The sequence below is a fragment of the Lagopus leucura genome, unplaced genomic scaffold (assembly GCF_019238085.1).
Source record: "Lagopus leucura isolate 7727_CA_CO unplaced genomic scaffold, USGS_WTPT01 Super-Scaffold_100002, whole genome shotgun sequence".
Lineage (NCBI taxonomy): Eukaryota > Metazoa > Chordata > Aves > Galliformes > Phasianidae > Lagopus > Lagopus leucura.
Window position 1 is genome coordinate 23,945,409 of NW_024962263.1, and position 20,555 is coordinate 23,965,963.

Here is a 20,555-nt window from a genome sequence, read left to right on the forward strand (position 1 = left end):
TTTTCTTTTTTCTTTTTTCTTTTTTCTTTTTTCTTTTTTCTTTTTTCTTTTTTCTTTTTTCTTTTTTCTTTTTTCTTTTTTCTTTTTTTTTCTTTTTTCTTTTTTCTTTTTTCTCTCCCTCTCCTTCTTCTCCTCCCTATCCCTCTCTCTCCCCCTTTTTCTTTTTTCCTTTTCCTTTTCCTTTTCCTTTTCCTTTTCCTTTTTTCCCAGACTCCTGAATCTTGTTAAGAATCAGGAGATACATATTTAGATTTACACTAATGCTGGTATTTGTAGATCTTCCATTTAAAACATTTACTTTGTGTCTAAGTGATCAATTGTATACTTAGTTCTCTTAATCAGAAACGTAAAAAAAAAAAAATGGGAGGGTAGAGGGGGAACCATTCTGTAATTCAGAAGCTTTTAAAAACTTTCTCTTTCAAAACTTTTTTTTTCTTTTAAAATAGAATAGCTTAATTTTGACAGGTCTTTTCTGTAAATGTAAATCAGCATCATTGAATGTTGGATTAGATGATGGAATAAATAGGATAGATTTAGTGTCATTATGGCTAATGAGACACCCTTGCAATCAAGCTTACTTCTTAGCAATGAATGCAATTTCAAGTAATACAGTACAGCTACAAAGAGACGGACAAAGTCCCTGAAATCAGAATCACTTTTTTTTTTTTTTTTTCAATTATTTTTTTTAAGCTTAATAGGCTTTAATATTTTTGGGGTTTTTTTTTTTTTTTTTTTTGTGTGTGTGTGTTATTGCTTAGAGAACACATAATATGGATGTGTACATATGTACGCAGACACTGAGCTTGTGCTCCCTCTCTCAAGACTAATGTCTCTCTAATACTGAATGTGAATGTGATACAAGTGCGTCTCCTTAGAGCAAGGCCTGTGTATATAGGAGAGGTAAACCTAGTAAGAATTACTTCTCATAGATCTTCCTCCTTCTGTGTTGGTCTGTTTGTTTTGACCTGCATTCCTTTAGAGCAGTGAAACACGAATAGCAGCCCAAAAGCCTGAGAAAGGGACAAAAACCTTGCCATGATTGTGATTGGTATTGTGTTAAGTGATGGTAAGGAGCCTGAGTCGCTTCACTTACCTACACGTTAAAAGGCAACTGTGCTTGACTTGAAGACTCTGTGTTCCAAGGGTGAAAATAAGGACTGTATTTTTTAACCCAATGTTTTGTTTTTTTTCTTTAAACAGCTCTGAAATGGATATACTGTCTGCTAGTTCTGAAGGCATTCTTATTGGCTATTGTCCACAGCAAGATGCACTGGATGAACTTTTAACGGGTTGGGAACACCTTTATTATTACTGCACACTGCGTGGAATTCCGAAGCAACATATTTGTAAGGTAATTCCAGAACAGATTTGTATGTGGAGCTGCAGCTAGGTTGGGCAATGGAGTTTTTAAAATGATGGTACTCTTTTACATGAGAGAATATCCAGTATTTCATCTTAAGAGTTTTAGTCATAAGGTTTTTTATTGCTAATTTTTCTAAACAAAATTGATGTTCTTCTTTCTCTTACGCCAATTCAAAATGCAGTAACATCACTAAAAATAGTGAAATAATACTAATGTAAAAGCAATCTCTGGTACACAAACTCTAAAGGAAACAAAATGAAATTTATAAATGATTCAATAACTTCATTGTCACACATAGAGACCTGGGAGGGAACACCACATGTCTGAAGTCATGCACCTTTTCTTCAGAGGTGAACTTTGTGGGGAGGGCGAGTGAAAGGCTGTGTGGTGTTTAGCTTCTTGCTGGGTTAAACCACAACAAAAACCTAAAAACCTGTGTGCTGAGGCCAATTGACAGCTGTTAGCATTAAGCTTGCAGAAGTTTTCACCTTCACAAGACAGTGGCTGCATGCAAACTGCCTGCTGGGAGCAGTGTCTGAAACTTTCCAGCTGCAGTACCAGGCATGGAGTTGTCTCAAGAGAAGAAGCCATCTCTGTGATGGAAATTTCTGATTTGACCTGCACTTAAGCAGTCCAGTCTCTTGTGCATCTCCCTTTACAAGTGAAAACTAGAGTGTGATAGATCAGTACCATTTCTGTTGTGTAGACTGTAGACTGGTCCCATATAAATGCTAGGTCTGTATGGTAGTCTTTACTGTCTGCTCAGAGAAGTTGCGGAGGTAATTAAGGCCAGGTTGAATGGGGCCCTGGACAGCCTGATCTGATGAATGGCAACCCTTCCCATGGCAGGGGGTTGGAACCAGGTGGGCTTTGAATCACTTCCAACCCAAGCCATTCTATGATTGTTCTTGTAACTTCCATGAGGCTGTCTCTCTTCTTCCTTTTGTTTCTCTGAAACAAAACTGCATCGCTTTTTTCTATGTGCCTGTTGTCTTCTTGGTTATTGCCTTAGGGTCCACCAAGTGGTTTGCAGTCTATTCCTTATCTGTTGAGGCTGACAACTTCACGTCACACCTTTTTTCCCCAACAGAGTATTCAGAAATAACTACTATCTTGACATAAAAATAGCATCGAGGAAGATAATATTTTGAATGTTTCCTTAAGCTAATTAGTTGGGTGTTTCTGGATCAGAAGTTGAAGGAAATAAAAGATTCTTACATGTCTTTATAATTTCTCCTGGGTTATCACCTTAACAGAGCCCGGCTGGACATTAGCTTAGTGCTTTAACAATACGCTTCTTGCAGGATGCTTAGAAATCACGCTGTGGTCTTTAATTTAGTTGTTTGCTGTTTTAAACTCAACATCACTAATTTTTGCTTCAAAGTACTCATGAAGTACAAATAACTTGAATATTTGATATCCTTTGATCTAAAGAAGATATGTGAAAAAATGATTGTTAATGCACTAAACTCCTCAACCATGAGTACTTGTTTTCTCCATTAACAGGCAAGTGTAACAGTTGGGCTAAAATCCTGTCATAACTAGAATTTATTATTATGGCACTTTAATAGACACACGGGTAGTAACAAATTCCAGCATTTGTCCTGGATCTATGAAGTTATTCAAAAGGATACTGGTAAATATTCATACATCTTACAATAATTATTGGATTCTTTTGGTCCTCAGTGCAATTTAAAACAGGAATAAAATTTAGATAGTTTAACTACACCACAGTGCTCTTTAAAATGCTGTAAATTTTAAAGCATTTTAAAATGCTTTCAAGCTTTTATTCTTATCATCTTCAGAAGAAAGAACGATATATTTTTATAATGGTCCAAATGGTCTTAAATGTCCAAGTGATACACCGTATGCTACAAACAAAGCAGTTTCTAAGACAAGAAGAGTCTAACTTTCAGAAGCATTTGACTGATAGAAGTTCCTAGTTTTAAATAAATTTCAAGGCACTCACTAAGCTCGCAGAGTTGGGTTCATACGCAACGTGTTACTCTCAGCAAACACACCTTCAAATTAAACATTCTCCCTGTGTGAATACACCAAAGCCCATGAAGCTAGGCAGATAGTGACTCTCTGAGAGAAGAACGGAGTAAAAATGAGTCTATAATGTAGGCTCCCACAACAGCTGTTTGGGAGATAGCCACGCTGTCTGGATGAGGAACAGAATCAGGATGTAATGCGGAGTCTTGAGAATGGATACATATCTGTGGTGTGCTTAAGGTCTTGCATTTCAATAAATAACCTGTCTTATGCTGCACTGAACTTAGCTCAGGTGTCTGGGAAACCTTCCAGATTGTAAAGAGCAAGAAGATACCACCACATTTCTATGCTGTGTCTGCAGAGTATCTCTCTGTATATGCAAATAAGCACTGCTGTGATTGCTGTCTCCTGCCTGTATTTGGTGAGGAGCCAGAGTAACCCAGCTTCCTATACTTTCTCTGAAGATCATATGACATTTTTGCTCTCTGGAAAATCTGTTATTCATTACATTGCAAATGTAGATGTATAATTGGTGTACCTATGAGTTTCCACTTTGTATTCAGATCCAGGTGTTCTCTGGCAATTAGTAAAAAGGTACTGCAGTGGCTGCTCTGAAAACAGAATGATAATTTCTGTACTGTTCCCCCTTCAAGTGGGTCAAAATCAATTCTGTGTATTTAGAGATGACTTACATTACTGTGGTGCACTGAGGAGAGATGACTGTTAATCTGCAGACTATTCTGAGCCTTAAATGGTCTAGGTGTAGCCTTTTGTACCTTTGTTTCACATTTGTGAGATAGAGACCATTCTTCCTTTTAGTTGCCCTAGTTTTTGGTCTGTGTAAATGGGAGAGCAGACTTTCTTGCCATATGCTTGTGATTAAGGCATCAAAGGCCTCCCACAAATAACATTTAGCTACTCTGGTTTACCTTCAACAACTGAAGTGCAGCTACCTCAGAAGAAAACAAATGTTTTTGTCAGCAGGCCCTTTCTGTGGTGTGGAGTTGCTGTGAAGTGCTGAACAGCTGCTGTGCTTCAACCCAGAAATGAATGGTACCTGGAGAAAAGTGTACATTTTAGTTGCCTGTGAAAAAAAAAAAAAAAAAAAAAAAAAAAAAGCTTGAAAGTGGTTTGGAATACCAACTGCATGGAAATGTAAGCCATTATTTTCTCATTCCCTCCTGCCCATGATATTGTCTTCCCTGTCTGCGTCTTACTTTTTCTGAGTGATGATTAGGATGTGGTAAGCAACCCACCTTTTTTTTTGTTTGTTTGTTTTTTTAAGAATTTGGCAAGCAGGCAGGTGACCTACAGAATGATTTGCTTCTGAAGAAATCCACTGAATCACCAACTTCAAGGCTCAAATCCTTTGCTAGACAGATTTATCAGCAGCAGGAGTTAAGTGACTGACATAAAGATGAGTGCATTTAATGTTCCAAAACAATAATTAACTGAATGGGAAAGGAAGAGAAAAATGGGTAATTTACTTTCAGTGTTAAGCTTCATGTAATATAAAGTTTTACTTTATTTCCCAAAAGTGCTCTGAAAGTTGGTTGTTTTTTTTTAAGGCTAGAAAGTTTGGCATAGAGCACTTGAGGTATTTAGACATAATCTAGTTTAGTAAAGTATTCTAATAATAATTTTTATTTCCTTGATACATCAAATTTCATATCTCAGTTTGTTGCAGAAGACAGCATAGAATCTGTTAAAAAACATAAAATACTAATACAGCATTACATAGGACCTATCATCTGTATGAAAACATTTGTGTTCCAAATCTCAGAATAGGCTCCACAAGGCCTTCAGAGACAACATCTTGCTTTGCCAGTCTGATTTCTCTTCATGTTCTCTCTCCAGCAACATTTTTGTGCTGTCTCTGGACTCTCATTGACTTGCTTATGTACTGTATTCTATAGCTGCTGAAGACAGGAGCTTGTAAAAGCAATTACCTTTTGCAGCACAGAGCTTTCATTCTTGCATTTTCTTTAGACCCCAAGCAGAGTTACACCATAGAGTTTTATAATCTGGGACAAATAACTTTTTTCCTTTTGAATTCTGGCCATAAGAATGCATTTTCCTAGAAGAGATCTAACAATTCTGTTTACTCTGTTTTGTGTGGATTTGATGATTGATTGTTACATATGATGTTTAATCTATATGACAACCTGATAGAACGATTGTTTTTCAGTTTACTCCAGAATTTACCTCATGCTGATTATCATTTGTACTAGGTACAGTACGAATTTTCACAGTTAGGTCAGGTTTGCTTTACACATTGTATTTATTTTTTCAGAAAATATGCAAAATTAATACTCTGTTCCTCATATCCTTTCAACTCAGGATAGATACGTTACATTTCCAGACTTCTAATAGATTGAAGCCTCTACAACTCTATATAGTTTTTCTGGAAAACATACTAGCTGGTCACTCTCAGTACCTCTTATTATTTACTTGAACATCAATGGTAACTTTGGAAGAGTGGAAAACAAAAACACATTATGGGTTACGTAGCTGGCATCATTTCTTTCTTTTCAGTGACACAGGTGTGCCTCTTGGTTTTCTGGTGGATAGAGAGCACCATCCCTACTATAATCTTTACTCTCACAAAAATTAATGCGTGCGAATATTAAAGTTACCTTGTCTTTTTTAGAATAAATGTAGACTTTAGGATATGCACAAAGTATTCAATGATTTAGCTTAGATTTTGTTGATTCAAGGACTTTTTCCAATGTGTATTTCAGAGTTGGGAAAGTATAAAATTGATGTGGGAAAAAGGGAATTTTTTCTTAAGATATTAGATTTGGCTAGAAAAAGAATAATTTTAAGGAATGTTGGAAAATAGGGCTTTTTTTTAATAATTATTATTACGTTGATGAGGTGAAGGGAAAGAAAGGAGTAGATGAAAAACATATTTATGGTCTATGGTTCTTTATGGTCTAAAGGCTGTCATAAAGCATTTATTTGCATGTAACTGCATTTTTAATTTGACCTCAGTGTTACTGGCTTGCTAAATAAATTGATGTATATCCTCACTCTTCACTGCTGAAAGTAATTGAAACCAAAAATAGAACATCATGATGAATATGACAGGGAGAGAAGGTGACTGTGGATATATCTCACATTAGAAACCATTAGAATTGTAAATGCTTTGCATAATTGTGGGTATCTGAACATTTGTCACATGTCCAATTCTGAATTTCATTTAAAATATCTTTAGAGGTATTTTCATTTTTAGGTTATGGTATACTGTGTTGCAAACCACAAGACACAGCTGTCTACACAGATAAATAAAGTTATAACAGAGGTGTGCAGGCTCTTCCACAGTATATCTTATATATCTAATTTCGTTCATATGATACCTTCATTATTAGTTAGTTCATATTGATAAAGCCAATGCTGTTTCTACTAGAAAGTCTTATGGTATACTTTCAAGAAAAGAGAAAAAGTTTGGGATCATCTCTTGAAAGAAGAATGAACTCTGTATTCACATATTTGTTGATGTGTACTTTGCATAAGAGTTGAGAAGGACTGCATGATTAGGAGACTTTTTAGGTGCAGCTGAGAAGCCACTCTAAGAAAGCTGAATAATTCTTCTGTCTTGATGTCACTGATGTGATTCAGCTCCAAATCTGGCTGTATTTTATGTGTTTTGTGCAAAAAAGATATGTATCTAGATATCAAGTCAGATTATGGTGCGCACTGTAATGAACTACAATGAACTATTTATCTTGAAAGCTCTACGTATTCAAAGCAATAGTAAATTCAGTACTATGAAATGATTGCCACTCCTCTGTTGTGCCTTTAGTCTTGCAAAATTTCCATAGCAGAGAATTTGCCAGACTTTCTTTCCTTCTTAAAAAAAAAAAAAAGAGAACATGGCTAAGTCATGAGTATCTGTGCACTGAATTCTCATGTATATACCAAGTAGTTGGGAGAACTGAAGATGTAAAATTACAGTGCAAATCTTGAAAAGTTGGTACTTCTTAATGTTTCTTCCTACAGTGAACATTATGTTTGTGCCTTCAGTAAAAATAAAAGTAATAAATAGGAGAGGTAAACTTTAAATTATTGCTACCCCAGCTTGCTAAAAGCTTCTGATTCAGTCTTCTTGGAGGCTACCAGACTGCAATATGACTTAACTTTAATGTTTTCTCTTCTCTCTGTGGCAGTATTGCTTGTCTTTCTAAATTCTTCCCTGTGCATTCTTTCTTTTAGAGAATGGTGCTTAGCAACTTACAGCTGTAGTAATACATCAAAGCTGTCTTAGAAATAGTGGTCTGGTCAGAGCTAAATATTTGTTTTTGCTATGTTCCATCTCTGATAGGTAACCATCTTTTCCTTATTGTTTAGTTATAGAATGTGATATATATGTTCATTTTGGTGTAAATAAGAGATCACATGTTTTTTCACTTTCTGACATTACCTTAAAAAGATTTTTTTGTGCAATTCTCTGCATATTTTCGGTGGATTTGTGGTAGGATAATTCTGTTGTCACTAACATGCATGCACGCATAGACAGTGGTAGTAAAATGAATTCAGTTTAGATGTGGATAAGCTGTCTTCCAAAGAAAGCAAAACAGAACATTGAAAAATGTAACAATTTAAAAAATAAATAAATAAATAAATAAATAAATAAAAAAAAAACACCATCCAAACTGCTCTTAGAATTAAGCTTAGGCTCTCAATCATTTCTAAAACCAAGGAATATTTGAGTTTGCAGCACTCGCACTGGTATGCAGCAATAGTGTCTAAAAGAAAGAAAGAAAAAAACCTGGGAATTACCTCTGAAATATCAGAAGATGTGAACTTTTCAGTATAAAATAGCCTGTGGATGATTTAATGGCTGTTGATTAAGGTTTTTTGCTTAAACTTTCTCAACTTACTGTACTTAGAAAAATGTTTTTGAAATGTAGCTTCTGTCTGAGAGCATGAACTGCTGTCAGATTATAATGCTATTAGATTATAAAATAAGATACAGAGTTGACAAGCTACTTTGCAATATCAGTGCCAGGATCCATGCGAGAGTGTCAGATTCTCTCCACTGCAGCATAATTCCTGCCTGCAAAGAACTCCCTCTTAGAGATGTATTTCATTTTTTATGCATAATACTGAAAATCTTGCTTAAAAGTTCACAGATAACTTGATTATTGCATGAGAAATTTGCACGAAACTATGTTTATGATAGTTTCTTTGGGATGGTAATGAATATTCACAAATTCACAACACTGTTTGCTGAAATATTTTTTTCTTTGAATTTTCTAAATCAACTCAACGCTGTCCATCTAATTTGCCTAACCTTTCAAATAATTGATTTTTTGTTGAAGGTAGTATAGAGGGAGCTAAAAATAATGCACCATATTGCAGCAGATGCATGCATAGTGCTCTGTTGTTTTAAACTGACCACCAAAACGACTACTTGTTCTACAAGAATGCCCTACTTGTGCTACATGCAGCATAAAGCAGACAGGTTGTTTTGCAAATTTATTTGCCCCTTGAAGCCCCAAGCAGCATGGCAATGAACACATGCTGTTTTGGGGAGTGGTGAGTAGGAAAGTCACTTCTGTGTCCCTGCCTTTGCATAGTCCAGCACTTATAGCTGATATAAGTGGAGCAAGGCTCTTCCTACACCAGCATTTGAGGGAGCCTTGTGGATTAGAATTGGCAAGTAAAGAAGAAAGACTGCAGAGCATGAACATTGTCTCCAACTGTGCTCATGTCCATGCTCAGATTAGATCACAAATGGTTATTTAAGTAGTAAAAACCAAGAGCTATGTCTAACTTAAAGCTTTCTGATATAGAAGAAGATTATTTAATTCTAAATTAGCTTTTGTCTTTAAGAAACTCTGAGACTTTGACCCAACATTTGCTTTTCTGCCATCTACATCTGTTTGTGGATGATGTAGAATTTTGTTTCCTGAATTTTCAGTCACAAAGATGTTTGGTCAAGTGAATACTGGAGAGCAGTGTAAAATGAAGAACAGTTAAGTTATTGAGCTGTCAAAAGAAAATAAATGTGACAGACTGTTTCAAGGAATGATGTAGTCAAATTTTCTATATAGGGAAATACATACTTGTGGGAATGAGGAGAGACCTAGAACAGATTTTTGTGTGCCTGTAGGATTCAATGTTAGTAATATTCAGCAAATGGGGAAAAATAAGGAAATAACTTCTACGTTTGTTTGTAATAAGAGTGAACTGGGTGCTTATTCAATCTAAACATGCTACTGTCATCTGAAATCTGGGAAGAAAAACTTTCTCACTTGAATGTGGTGTTAGAAAGCCAGTATTCCTTTATTCCTCACAAAATGTACCGGGTGACTCAATCAAGCAAGCAAGCAAATGCTCTCAAAGTTAATTTTCTGCATTTAAACACTTAAGACATATCAATATATATGCAGTACATTGGTATATTCATCCTATTGACATATTTGTTCTTTTCCAAGAACCCATTAATATATGCTAATGTCCCTCTGGGCATGCGCAGTTGCATCTATGGTGGATGTATGACCACCTGATACCTCCCCTTTTTTTCCTCCTTCAGCTTCATCACAGTGACTTTTGGCCTACCCTTAGCTGTTTTTCACCAGTTTAGAAATTTCCCATTGCTTGTTATGCCATGATGAGCAGTTTTCTATCTTGGTGAACTATAACTCAGAACAATTTGTGTGCATCTCAAGAAAAAGTCCTTGCACTTCATGGAAACAAAGACAAAAGTATTCTACTATGACTTCTGTGCTTCTGTGAAGCAGGAACATTGAGGGAAACAAGGCTGTCTGCATAACAGACAAAGCTAAACTGGAAAGTTTTAGAAATAGCACACATGGATTCCTTTTGGTCCTTAAACTAATATGTTGATCCCTATTGCTAAGCCAACCTATATCACTTCCTAATTTGGCTTGTCCTTGCTGACCTTCAAATTTCCAAATGACAGGTAGCAGAGGACCTTGTTACCCGGTTGCAACTCAGTGCCCACGCTGACAAAATGGTGAGAACATACAGTGCCGGCACAAAAAGAAAACTCTCTGCTGCTCTGGCTCTAGTTGGTAAACCACAAATACTTTTACTGGTAAGTAAAGGCAATAATACTGTGGGTACTTTGGAAACATGATAAATAGACTGCACTGAATTTCCTTGTCTTGCATGTTGCCCCCATAAAATTCAGGTCATTTCCTGGTCATTCAAGGAGAATAACGATACACAAATGTGCAACTGTTCTGTTTGCTTTGCTGTATGAATGTTTGTTTTATTTGCCTGTATTCACAGATCAGGAACTGAAATTGTTTTTCAAATTTTCCTTCTTTTTCTTTTGGGGGTAGTGGCATGGACAGGGGAAAGGGACACTAAACAAGCACAAATGCAATTGTAGCATCCAATGACCCAAATGGATACGTAATTTATTTTAAGATTTGTTTGTAAAGAAGAGAATATACTAAGATTTATGTATTCTCTACTTTTTATACAACATGAGAAAAGTATACATGAACAATTACACTGGTTTCCTCAAGAGGGAAGATTCTGTTTTAATTCATTATTTAATGCTGATGTAATTAGTTACTTGTCTATATTATTTAGATAATTCATATTCGTTACTACATCATGCTTCATAGATCTGGCCAGTGTTAATATCTTAATTGGGTTCACTAATCAAAGTAATACTCCTGAATGATATTAAACTGAATTATGTTTTGTCTTGGTGCCTGCATCCTGCCATTTGTTTAGGCCTGAAACTGGCCTTTTCAGTCTAAGAAATGCTGTTTGTATTGAAGATCAGGGAATTAAAAAGCTATGGGAATTGCATCATTATTTCTCTATATTCTTTTTCTCATTATTACTTTATATACTGGAGCTGATCCAGAGGAGGCCACAGAGATGATTAGAGGGCTGTAACACCTCTCCTTTGAAGACAGACTGAGGAAGCTGGGCTTGTTCAGCCTGGAAAAGAGAAGGCTCTTGGGGAACCTTGTTGTGGCCTTCTAATACTTAAAGAGGGCTTATAAACAAGAGGGAGACTGACTTTTTATATGATAGTGATAGGACAGGGGGAAATGGCTTTAAATTAAAAGAAGGGAAGTTTAGATTAGATGTTAGGAGGAAATTCTTTTCTCGGAGGGTAGTGAGGCAGTGGCTCAGGCTGCCCAGAGAGACTGTGGATGCCCCATCAATGGAGGTGTCCAAGGCAATAGTATTGTTTTTACTTTCTTTATCTTTGCTTTGTTACTTCTCAACAGATAAAAGACAACTAAATTTCTTTTCACCTTTGTCATTGTTAGCTAAACACCAAAATCAGTATTAGATGGGATGATTTAGCTTTGGCTCTTGACAACTTTGTTGCAGGTTTTAGCAAGGAGTCCATGATGCAAATACATTAGCTAAGACCATAACATCCAAACTAGATGCTGACACCCGTTATGAAAATATATAATATTAAATGCAGCTTGGAATTTTTCCTTCTCCCTACTTTTGTAGTGAAAGATAATGACTTTTGAAAATAAGGTATCATTCTTTCTTCTGCAAGTCTCTCCTGTAAGTATATATATACATAGAACTTCATAAAGAAGAAAATGAATGTAAGTGTGCTTGAGCAAAAAAAACAATCAGGGCATCTTTTAATGATTTCCTGAAAATGCAGGACTTTTTTAGAGAGACAACTATGTTCTTTCGTTGTAATTTCTGTTCATTGTTCATGCTGAGCTGGAGTTGTGTGTTTTCCATATTGCTGTGTCATTACTTTCGTTTTTCCTATAGGATGAGCCAAGTTCTGGGATGGATCCTTGCTCTAAACGTTACTTGTGGAAAACCATCTTGAAAGAAGTTCAGGATGGCTGTGCAGCTGTGCTGACATCCCACAGGTGATAATAAGCACCCTTATTTCAGCTGCCACTGTATTACCTTTTTCTTTCCTCACTTGTTATCATCTTTGGGAAAAATAGAATATTCTGAAGGTGTGCTCACACTTGTTTGAAACTCAGAGCATTTTTTGGCATTTTATGGCAATTCCTTCCTGATCATGAAAGGTGAACTTTAAATTGTGGCTCAAGAAGGCTACAGGCAGAAGAATGATGCATCAAATGCTCCATTTTCTATGCTCTTTCCTTTCAGTGTTGCAGTATCACTTTTTGCTTGGAACACAAGATTTATCCTTTTGCAGTTGCCTACTTCTCAAATCCTTAGAAGCACAGATGGGAATGTAAAGCCTCCTTCTGATGTTATTGATAATTTTATTTTGTGTGATTGTATAGAATAAATATGTCATGACACAACAAAGATATACATCAGCTCTTCAATGTATGCATTGATGGAAATGGAAGGGTTGACCCTGTCTTCTTGGAAGAGTGTATCTATATTCTGTATCTTGTCAAATCTTTGAAATGGATATTGGTGCATCAGTTTAACAGAGCATCAGAACTGTTTTGTAGCATCCACAATAGAATGGAATATTATATATCCCCTTAGGGAATATAGTATAGTAGATATGATTATATATGAAATGTCTGTGTCTGAGGGAAGAGGTCATAAAAAAGTGCCCAGAAAGGACAGAACTAATTAATCAAAACAGCAATGCAATAATTTGGCCAAATTAAATTTGAAGAGTAGATGAATTGATCTATGCGGCAAAACTTCCTTCAACATTTTCTAGATATTGTTAAATTTTTCAGAAGTTCTCAAAATTTATATTTATTGTCCCTGCACACAAGTGATACATTATTCCTAGGAGGGGAGAAAAAAAAATAAAAGCTTTCAGAAGTTTTGTGAATTCTGTTTGTGGAAAATGAATCTTCAAAATCATGCACTTGAATGAGTGCTTAGCAAGTGTTTAGCAACTCACTTATTTAGGGAACAGAAGTCATCCAATGTGAATTAAGATGAGTCATTTTCAGGAAATTGTGCTTTGACTTTTCAGTCCAGGTTAAGAACCCTTTGTTGTCAAAAGCCAGCTAAGTAGAAGAGCTCTGTGGTCTCATTACTAACATGCTGCAAGCAGGAAAAATAAATAAATCCATCAAATAAATTGTTACTAATTGCTCATTTAGCTCTACAAATGAATGACTTCTGACTGAAGCAGTAATAAGTAAAGTAATAATGTACACATCTCATTTCTAATTAATAAGACATTGTTATATCAAGTTGCAGAAATTATCATATAATATTTGCTGAAGGCCATTGGAGATTTATTTGAGATTTTCTCAAAGGCTACTTGCATAAGTAAAATATTTTTTCCTATTAAATGAATCTTTGTGCATACCAGCAAATAAATGCATGGAGGAATAGAAATGGTTTCCTGGGTAAAGATTAATTTTTGAGGTCTATTTACTTGTTAATTTATTATTATTATTATTATTATTGAGGCAGGAGAAAAATGAGTTTGTATTAATTGTCTACGCTGGCCTAATTTTGTGCTATTTTGCCACAAGTGGGAAATATTATGCTGAGGAAATCATTAGGAGGCACCGCATGCTAAAATGACTCAGCTGTCTTCCTGTTTTGTGGGAAGATGTGTTAGCCATCTCACCGTGTCTCTGAAATGCAACAGCTTGCTCTTTGTCAGTTCTCACCCTACTCCTGTCCCATTTTAAGAAATTATTCTAAGAAGGGTACTTAATCTCCATGCTTTTCCAGAAAAAAGCACTATAATTTGGACTGCACACACAAGACTCTAGTTTTCTCAGAGGGGATGGAGCAGAGTGAACTGCACTAACATCAAACAACTTCAACTTCTCTTTGAGAAGACAGTTCTTTGATGAATACGTCCTGACTGATGTCCTGTCTAAATCAATGCTTTGGAAGAAATGCTCACATAATTATGTGTAATATGTAGAAGGGTAACCCATCTGCCCTAAGCTTTACAAGTCAAAGTTATTCTTTGTCAACTGAAGCAATCACATCTAAAAAATGTGATCTAAAAAAGAATCTAGCTTTTATTATTCAGCTGTGTTACTGTGTCCTAAATTCTATTTTGGATTGTAGTGTATTGCAATTTCTTCTTTCCTGCGATCAGGATAAGGGTAACTTATCTTTTTGAGGCTATGTGTTGTGCAAGAGGTAAGCTGAGCAAATTTACTTTTTTCCCCTCCCTCTCCCCATTAGTGCAGAATGGTCATAAACATGTATTGCAGGGAACAACATAGTTCATGGTCCCACATCAGTGACATATTTGAGGTTGCCTACCAGGTGTTTATTTGCCTGTAGCAATAAAACCTTTGTATTGCAGCCAGAATTGTTGAATTAAATCTGTACTAAAAATATAAATTTGGTTTTGAGGCTTTCTTCTGGCTGTAATGTGGTTATACCTTTTGATATATACTGATGAGGGCTACAATTTGAATTGTTCCCTTTAAAGCCAAAGGTTTTGTGTACCTGTTTTTGCAGCTGTCCAGATTCCTTTCATTTTAACTTAAGTTAGATATATATGGTGCTCTCTGTTTTCACTTGTCCTGTTTTAATCCCTTTTTCTTTTTCCACTGTACTCTGTAGTATGGAAGAATGTGAAGCCCTCTGCACGCGACTTGCTATTATGGTGAATGGAAGCTTCAAGTGTCTTGGTTCTCCCCAGCACATTAAAAACAGGTATTATATATCACCACTGAATTTTCTGTAGCTACGTCCAGTCTAAGAACTGGGTAGATATTTTAATAATGCCAAGGTATGAACACTTATGACTGCTGAGCACATCTTTCTTTTCCTGTCATCAATGGTGTTAAAAAAGAGCCAATTAGGATATCTTAGCTAGCTAAATTGACAGACAGCATTTCTACAGTGCTTTGTAATCTGCACTGGCAATTGAAGAAGACAGATCTGTATCTAGAAGAAGCTCTTCTGCACTCAACCTGAGAAATGCATTTTGAGATTTCAACATTGGGTATCCTTTGAAATTATCATCACCTTCCTGGTGGTAATTTCTTCTAAGAGGAGAAAGTACCTGACAAGTCAGCAGCTAGTAAAACAATGCATTTTGAACCACTGTTGTCTCCTAGTAAATTCACTGATAATTTTAGGTATTTATTCTATAGCTTTTTGCTTCCTTTTCATGGTGTCGATAAGCCTCTCTTCTGCTTCAGCTCTTCTCGTAAGTTAATTTAACATCTGTTAATGAAGTTGTTTATTTAGAGATGGGGCTCAATTCACCATAAAAAAAAAAAAAACAAACACAAAACCAGAAACTGAGGAGAGAACTGCTGCAATTTATAGATAGAACATTTACATTTAGTAATAAGCAGAACTTTTATGGCACCCAGACAGCCAGCTGTGTAAAATGACATCACTTGTTTACAGGCAGCAAAGACTCTGGTTTGTACCAATTCAGCATTTAGCATTCTTAAGTGCAAATAAGCAAACTCTACAGAAATTACACTCTGCTGTGAACATAAGGCATCCTGTATTTTAGACAACTTTTTGTTCTTTCAGAAGGACACTTCTGGCTTTTGGTCCTTTGCATTATATAGAACTTTAGGATTTTATTTTGATAGAAATACAGGCACTTGCTTGACCTTGAAGAGGGCCATTCCTCAAGTGCTAGGTTCACCTTTATCTTCTCAGATAATCTTAGAGGTCTCTTATAAACTTAATGATTCTATGATTTTAAACATACTCAAAACATCTGTATTTTTTTTTTTTTTTTTGACTTTTAATAAGTTCTGGGAGAAACCAAAGAGCGTCCCTATTCTATTATTTTGCTTCTTTATCTTCCAAACTTCCCTTCAGATTGAGCTCCTGACTGTGGTTTTCTTTACCTGACTGTTCAGTTCTCCAACGTAGGCACCAGGTTATCAGACATCTAATTAATAAGATCATCTTTAAAAAAAAACAATACTTCTGTGTAATTCACATTCAAAATTATTTTAAGACAATTTTCAGATATGCTATTATGTATTCTGTAGAGTTACATGGGCTTATACATCTGCATAAGATAAGGAACGCAGGATTATTTACTTACTGCTCTAAACCATTTGAATAATTAAGCTTTAATTATAGTAATTTTATCATTATCTCACTTTCCACTTCATCTGTGAACATCTTGAAAAACTTCCAGTTATGAATGATTTTTTTCTGCTTTCAATTTTCTATCCCTTTCTGTGAACTAACAGCCCTGTGATAACTTTTATGTAGAGCAAAACTTTATTCCTTCTTCATGATTTCTAAATCTTTTCTTTGGAAAACACCTGCCAGCCAAGGAACACATTCCTTAACAGGCACCTCCACAAGTCATTGCTGATTAATTTCATTTTTCAGTGTATTTCTGCATACATTCTGCCTTTTCACATTGCTTTACATTTTGTTTAGCAAAACAATTCTGTGAAGCAGTGTATGTGATCAAATAACAAAAACCACAGAATCACAGATTCACAGAATCACCCGGGTTGGAAGGGACCCCAAGGATCATGTAGTTCCAACCCCCCTGCCTAGCAGGGCCACCAAACATACACATTCAGATCAGATTGCCCAGGACCCCGTCCAACCTGGCCTTAAACACGTCCAAGGACGGGGCATCCACAACCTCCCTGGGCAGCCCGTTCCAGGGCCTAACCACTCTCCTAGTAAAGAACTTCCCCCTAACATCCAACCTAAATCTTCCCTCCTTCAACTTGGATCCATTTCCCCTAGTCCTGCTGTTGTCAGCCCTTTTGAAGAGTTTACTCCCCTCCTGGGTGTAGGTTCCCTTCAGGTATTGATAGGCTGCAATGAGGTCACCCCACAGCCTTCTCTTCTCCAGGCTGAACAAGCCCAACTCCCTCAGCCTGTCCTCATAGGGGAGGTGCTCCAGCCCCCTGATCATCTTAAAAAACCATAAGGGAACCTAATTTTCCAGCATCTGATTTAATCTAAATTACTCATACCTTAAAAATTATTACTTGATGGTGCGTTTATGTGCCATGTGTGGATTAGTTACACTGGCAATATACTTATATTACTCTTATGTATATTATAATATGTATATGTGTAATACTTATGTACAGACTGAAATTATACCAAAATAAATTAATGGTGGCTGTGGTTTTAGATTACTATGTATTGTTTTTGTGTGTGTTAGATTTTAAAATTCATTATTTATTTCATTCTTAAACAAATCTTGACATCTTTGGTCTATTCTCAATTTTTCCTATAAATTAAATTATACAAATATTTAATAAATTAGAAGTGTCCTCATTTAGCCTTTATTGAATGAAAAAATGCCAATATTGTCTGAAAATTTAAACCAACAAAAATTTCATATAGATTTCATTTATCATAGAATACATCCCTCATTGTAAGAAATTACAGTAGAAGCACATTTTGATATTTTATATGATAATATTAACAACTCTTAGGATTTGTTTTCCTCTTTTAAAGCTAGCTATATTCCCTAAGATTACGTTTTTCTTCTCTTGGAGATTCTGACTGTCCTGATGGAAACTCTCAAAATTGTTTTGTTTGCTTTTCCTTTAGTACCATTCTAGCCCATTATGATCTACTTTCTGATGGATGTTTGATGAAGACTTAATGGGTCTTCTGTGGGGCCCTGTTAAATTTCCCTCTTTGCTGTGGTGGGAAGTTTCAAGGATTCAGCTTTCTCTCTCAGCACACTTTCAGTCTTTGGCAGATTGCAAAAGACTGTCTTGGACTGAATACAGGTTTGTCAGAAGGCAGTACAAAATTCTGCTATGAAGAGTATGGATGAGCTCCAGGAAGATGCTAATGTGAAACATAAAAGCTTAATAGGGATATAAAAACTGACACATGCTGCTTCTAATGTGTGAGACTTGATTTATTTTTCCAGCTCTTTTACAATCTTGTTACAAAAGGCTCATCCAAAATTGTCTTCTCACTACAATTATATGTATTCGAGCTTTTACTCCCAACTGTTGAGTCCTATATTTATCAATGTTTAAAAAGATTTAAAGTACCCTCAAATATTTCTTGGAAGTATATGCGTTACACTTCAAAAGGGATTTTTGTTGCATATTTCTGAATAATGCCAAAAGAGGTGTTAGGTAGAAAGGATGAACTGAAGGGTAATTTCCAAAAACGTAGCATCTTAGTTCTAGACATAGCTTGTATGAGATGGATCTGTTAGCAGTTGTGTCTGTTAAAACATAATTTCCATTCACTTTTGCCAACTGAACCAATTATTCTAAATTGTGAATGGATTACGTTTAAATTCTCTCTTCAGTATTCTCCATTACACTTCATGTTATTCTAAAAACTCACAGAAGCATTTCCACGTTAGATGCAGCTGGCCAGTCCTCTGAGAACAACATTTTGAATGCCATTCTTCATTCTAGGGCCATCTGGACAGACTTTTCTTAGCTGAATAACTTACACCAGCTTTTCAGGCACTGGACACATATCAAGTCTTTGCTCAAATTGTATCAGCAAGCCATCTGATTAAATTACCCAGCAATTAATCTGTTTGTTATAGCAGAGTTAGAATAGAAAATGTGTTGCCAAGCTATTTACAATTTAACTTTTTTTTTAGAAGGTTGATTAAGAATATTTTATTGCTTTTCTCAAGATAACTCACACTGGACTTCTTAAATGGAGAAGAGAGAATTAAAGATCTCATTAATATTTCAGCCTTCATTGGAAACAATGTTGTGATACTAACATAAATGTTAGCATTCACTTTTTTACTTGCTGTAAAGTATAAATGTGATAACAGTCAAAAATACAGTCTTTATTTGTGTTGTTAGAAAGCATAAATTCCTTTTGTCCATGAAAAAATAAGGTAGTGGGTGTATACCTGTATATTCATGTAATATTAGTCTATCTTTCTGGAGGAAAGCTTGAATAAAAAAGTTAAAGAACTTTAAAAGACATGGACTGTGAGTTCAGAAATGGGCAATATTTTCATGCTGGTATTTAAATTTGTGCTACATTAATTCAGCCCTCCTGTGTTGTATGTGCATCAGAGTACAATTTCTTTGTCATTTTATACCATGTTATCTGCAGGAGACTGCAATAAAGCTGTGTACATCTTCACTTAATGAACAGCTGAAAATGAATATTTCATATTTTCTTCCTTTTCTTGTATGTGATCTGTACCATCTTTATTAGGCATTTTTCAAACTTGTTTGTAAATATTTGTTGGAGCAGTGCTTCATGAATGTCAACATCCGTGCTTTTGATAATACTTAAAGGAAACAGGTTTTCAAATAATTATTTCCATTTTATAGAGATGTAAACGAAGCATTATGAACATTTTAAAGTTAAAAGGTTTTGGACAGCCAATCTGGGCAGTTTAAGGCTGAATATATTAGTATTACATGATACTTGATACATTTGAAGTACAACTTGTTTGTACTTTAACACTCTTTTGTTGGTTGATCAGAAATTCAACACGAGCTGGCAGTGTGCTTTTGCAGCCCAGAAGGCCAACTTGTTGCATCAAGAAAAGCATGACCAGCAGGTCAAGGGAAGTGATTCTGCCCCTCTGCTCTCATGAGACCTCTCTTGGAGTATTGTGTACAGTTCTTGGGCCTCCAACACAAGAACACCTGCTGTCTTCTGATTTAGCGGAAAGTGCCTTGATTCCTTCTGCTGATTAGAGCCCTTGGTCTCAAGGTGGTCACACAAAATCACAGAAAGGCTTACGTTGGAAGGGGTCTTAAAACTCACCCAGCCCCAACCCTGTGCTGTGGGATGGGCTGCCCCCCACCAGCTCAGCTGCCCAGGGCCCCATTCAACCTGGACTTCAGTGCTTCCAGGGATGGGGCACCACAGGATGGGCAGCAGTGCCAGCTGTCCTCTCTAGCTCTCTCGGTGAAAAATCTTCCATCATCTAATCTAAATATCTCCTCCTTTAGTTTAAGATCGTTCCCTTTGTCCTGTCTGGCTGAGTAATAGTTAGTTGATTTCCCTTCCTACCCTCTTAACAGGATAGGAAAGCAGTAGTGAAAAATGTGGTCTGAGTGAGACTGAGTGAGTTACCACACATTACACATCCACAGTGGTGGGGTAGTTTGCTCCCATAGTGCTATTCCCATCCCCCAGAAACATGGACTGCTTTCTCAGCAACTTGGAATCTTATTTGCAACACATCCTGGATGTTACAGTATCTAAAGCCCTTGTCTGAGCTTGTACCTCCAATTTATCTTGTGAACTACTCGTGATAGGGATTTCTGGAAGGAATGCTTTGTGATGACACAGTCAAAGCTTACACAATAATGCAAATACAGCAGTGCTTTAAATGTGAATATGGCTGTCTTTCATTCTAAATTTTTTG

At 36.1% G+C, this 20,555-nt stretch overlaps 1 protein-coding gene across 1 annotated transcript in view; it reads left to right on the top strand.

Annotated features, from left to right (window-relative positions):
• The window catches only part of ABCA13 (ATP binding cassette subfamily A member 13), a 169,136-nt gene that overhangs the window by 140,277 nt on the left and 8,304 nt on the right, over positions 1–20,555 (top strand). The window contains 4 exon segments of the mRNA XM_042868886.1: positions 1,201–1,351; positions 10,290–10,424; positions 12,104–12,207; positions 14,831–14,923. Of these exon segments, the coding sequence (XP_042724820.1) occupies positions 1,201–1,351; positions 10,290–10,424; positions 12,104–12,207; positions 14,831–14,923 (483 nt within the window).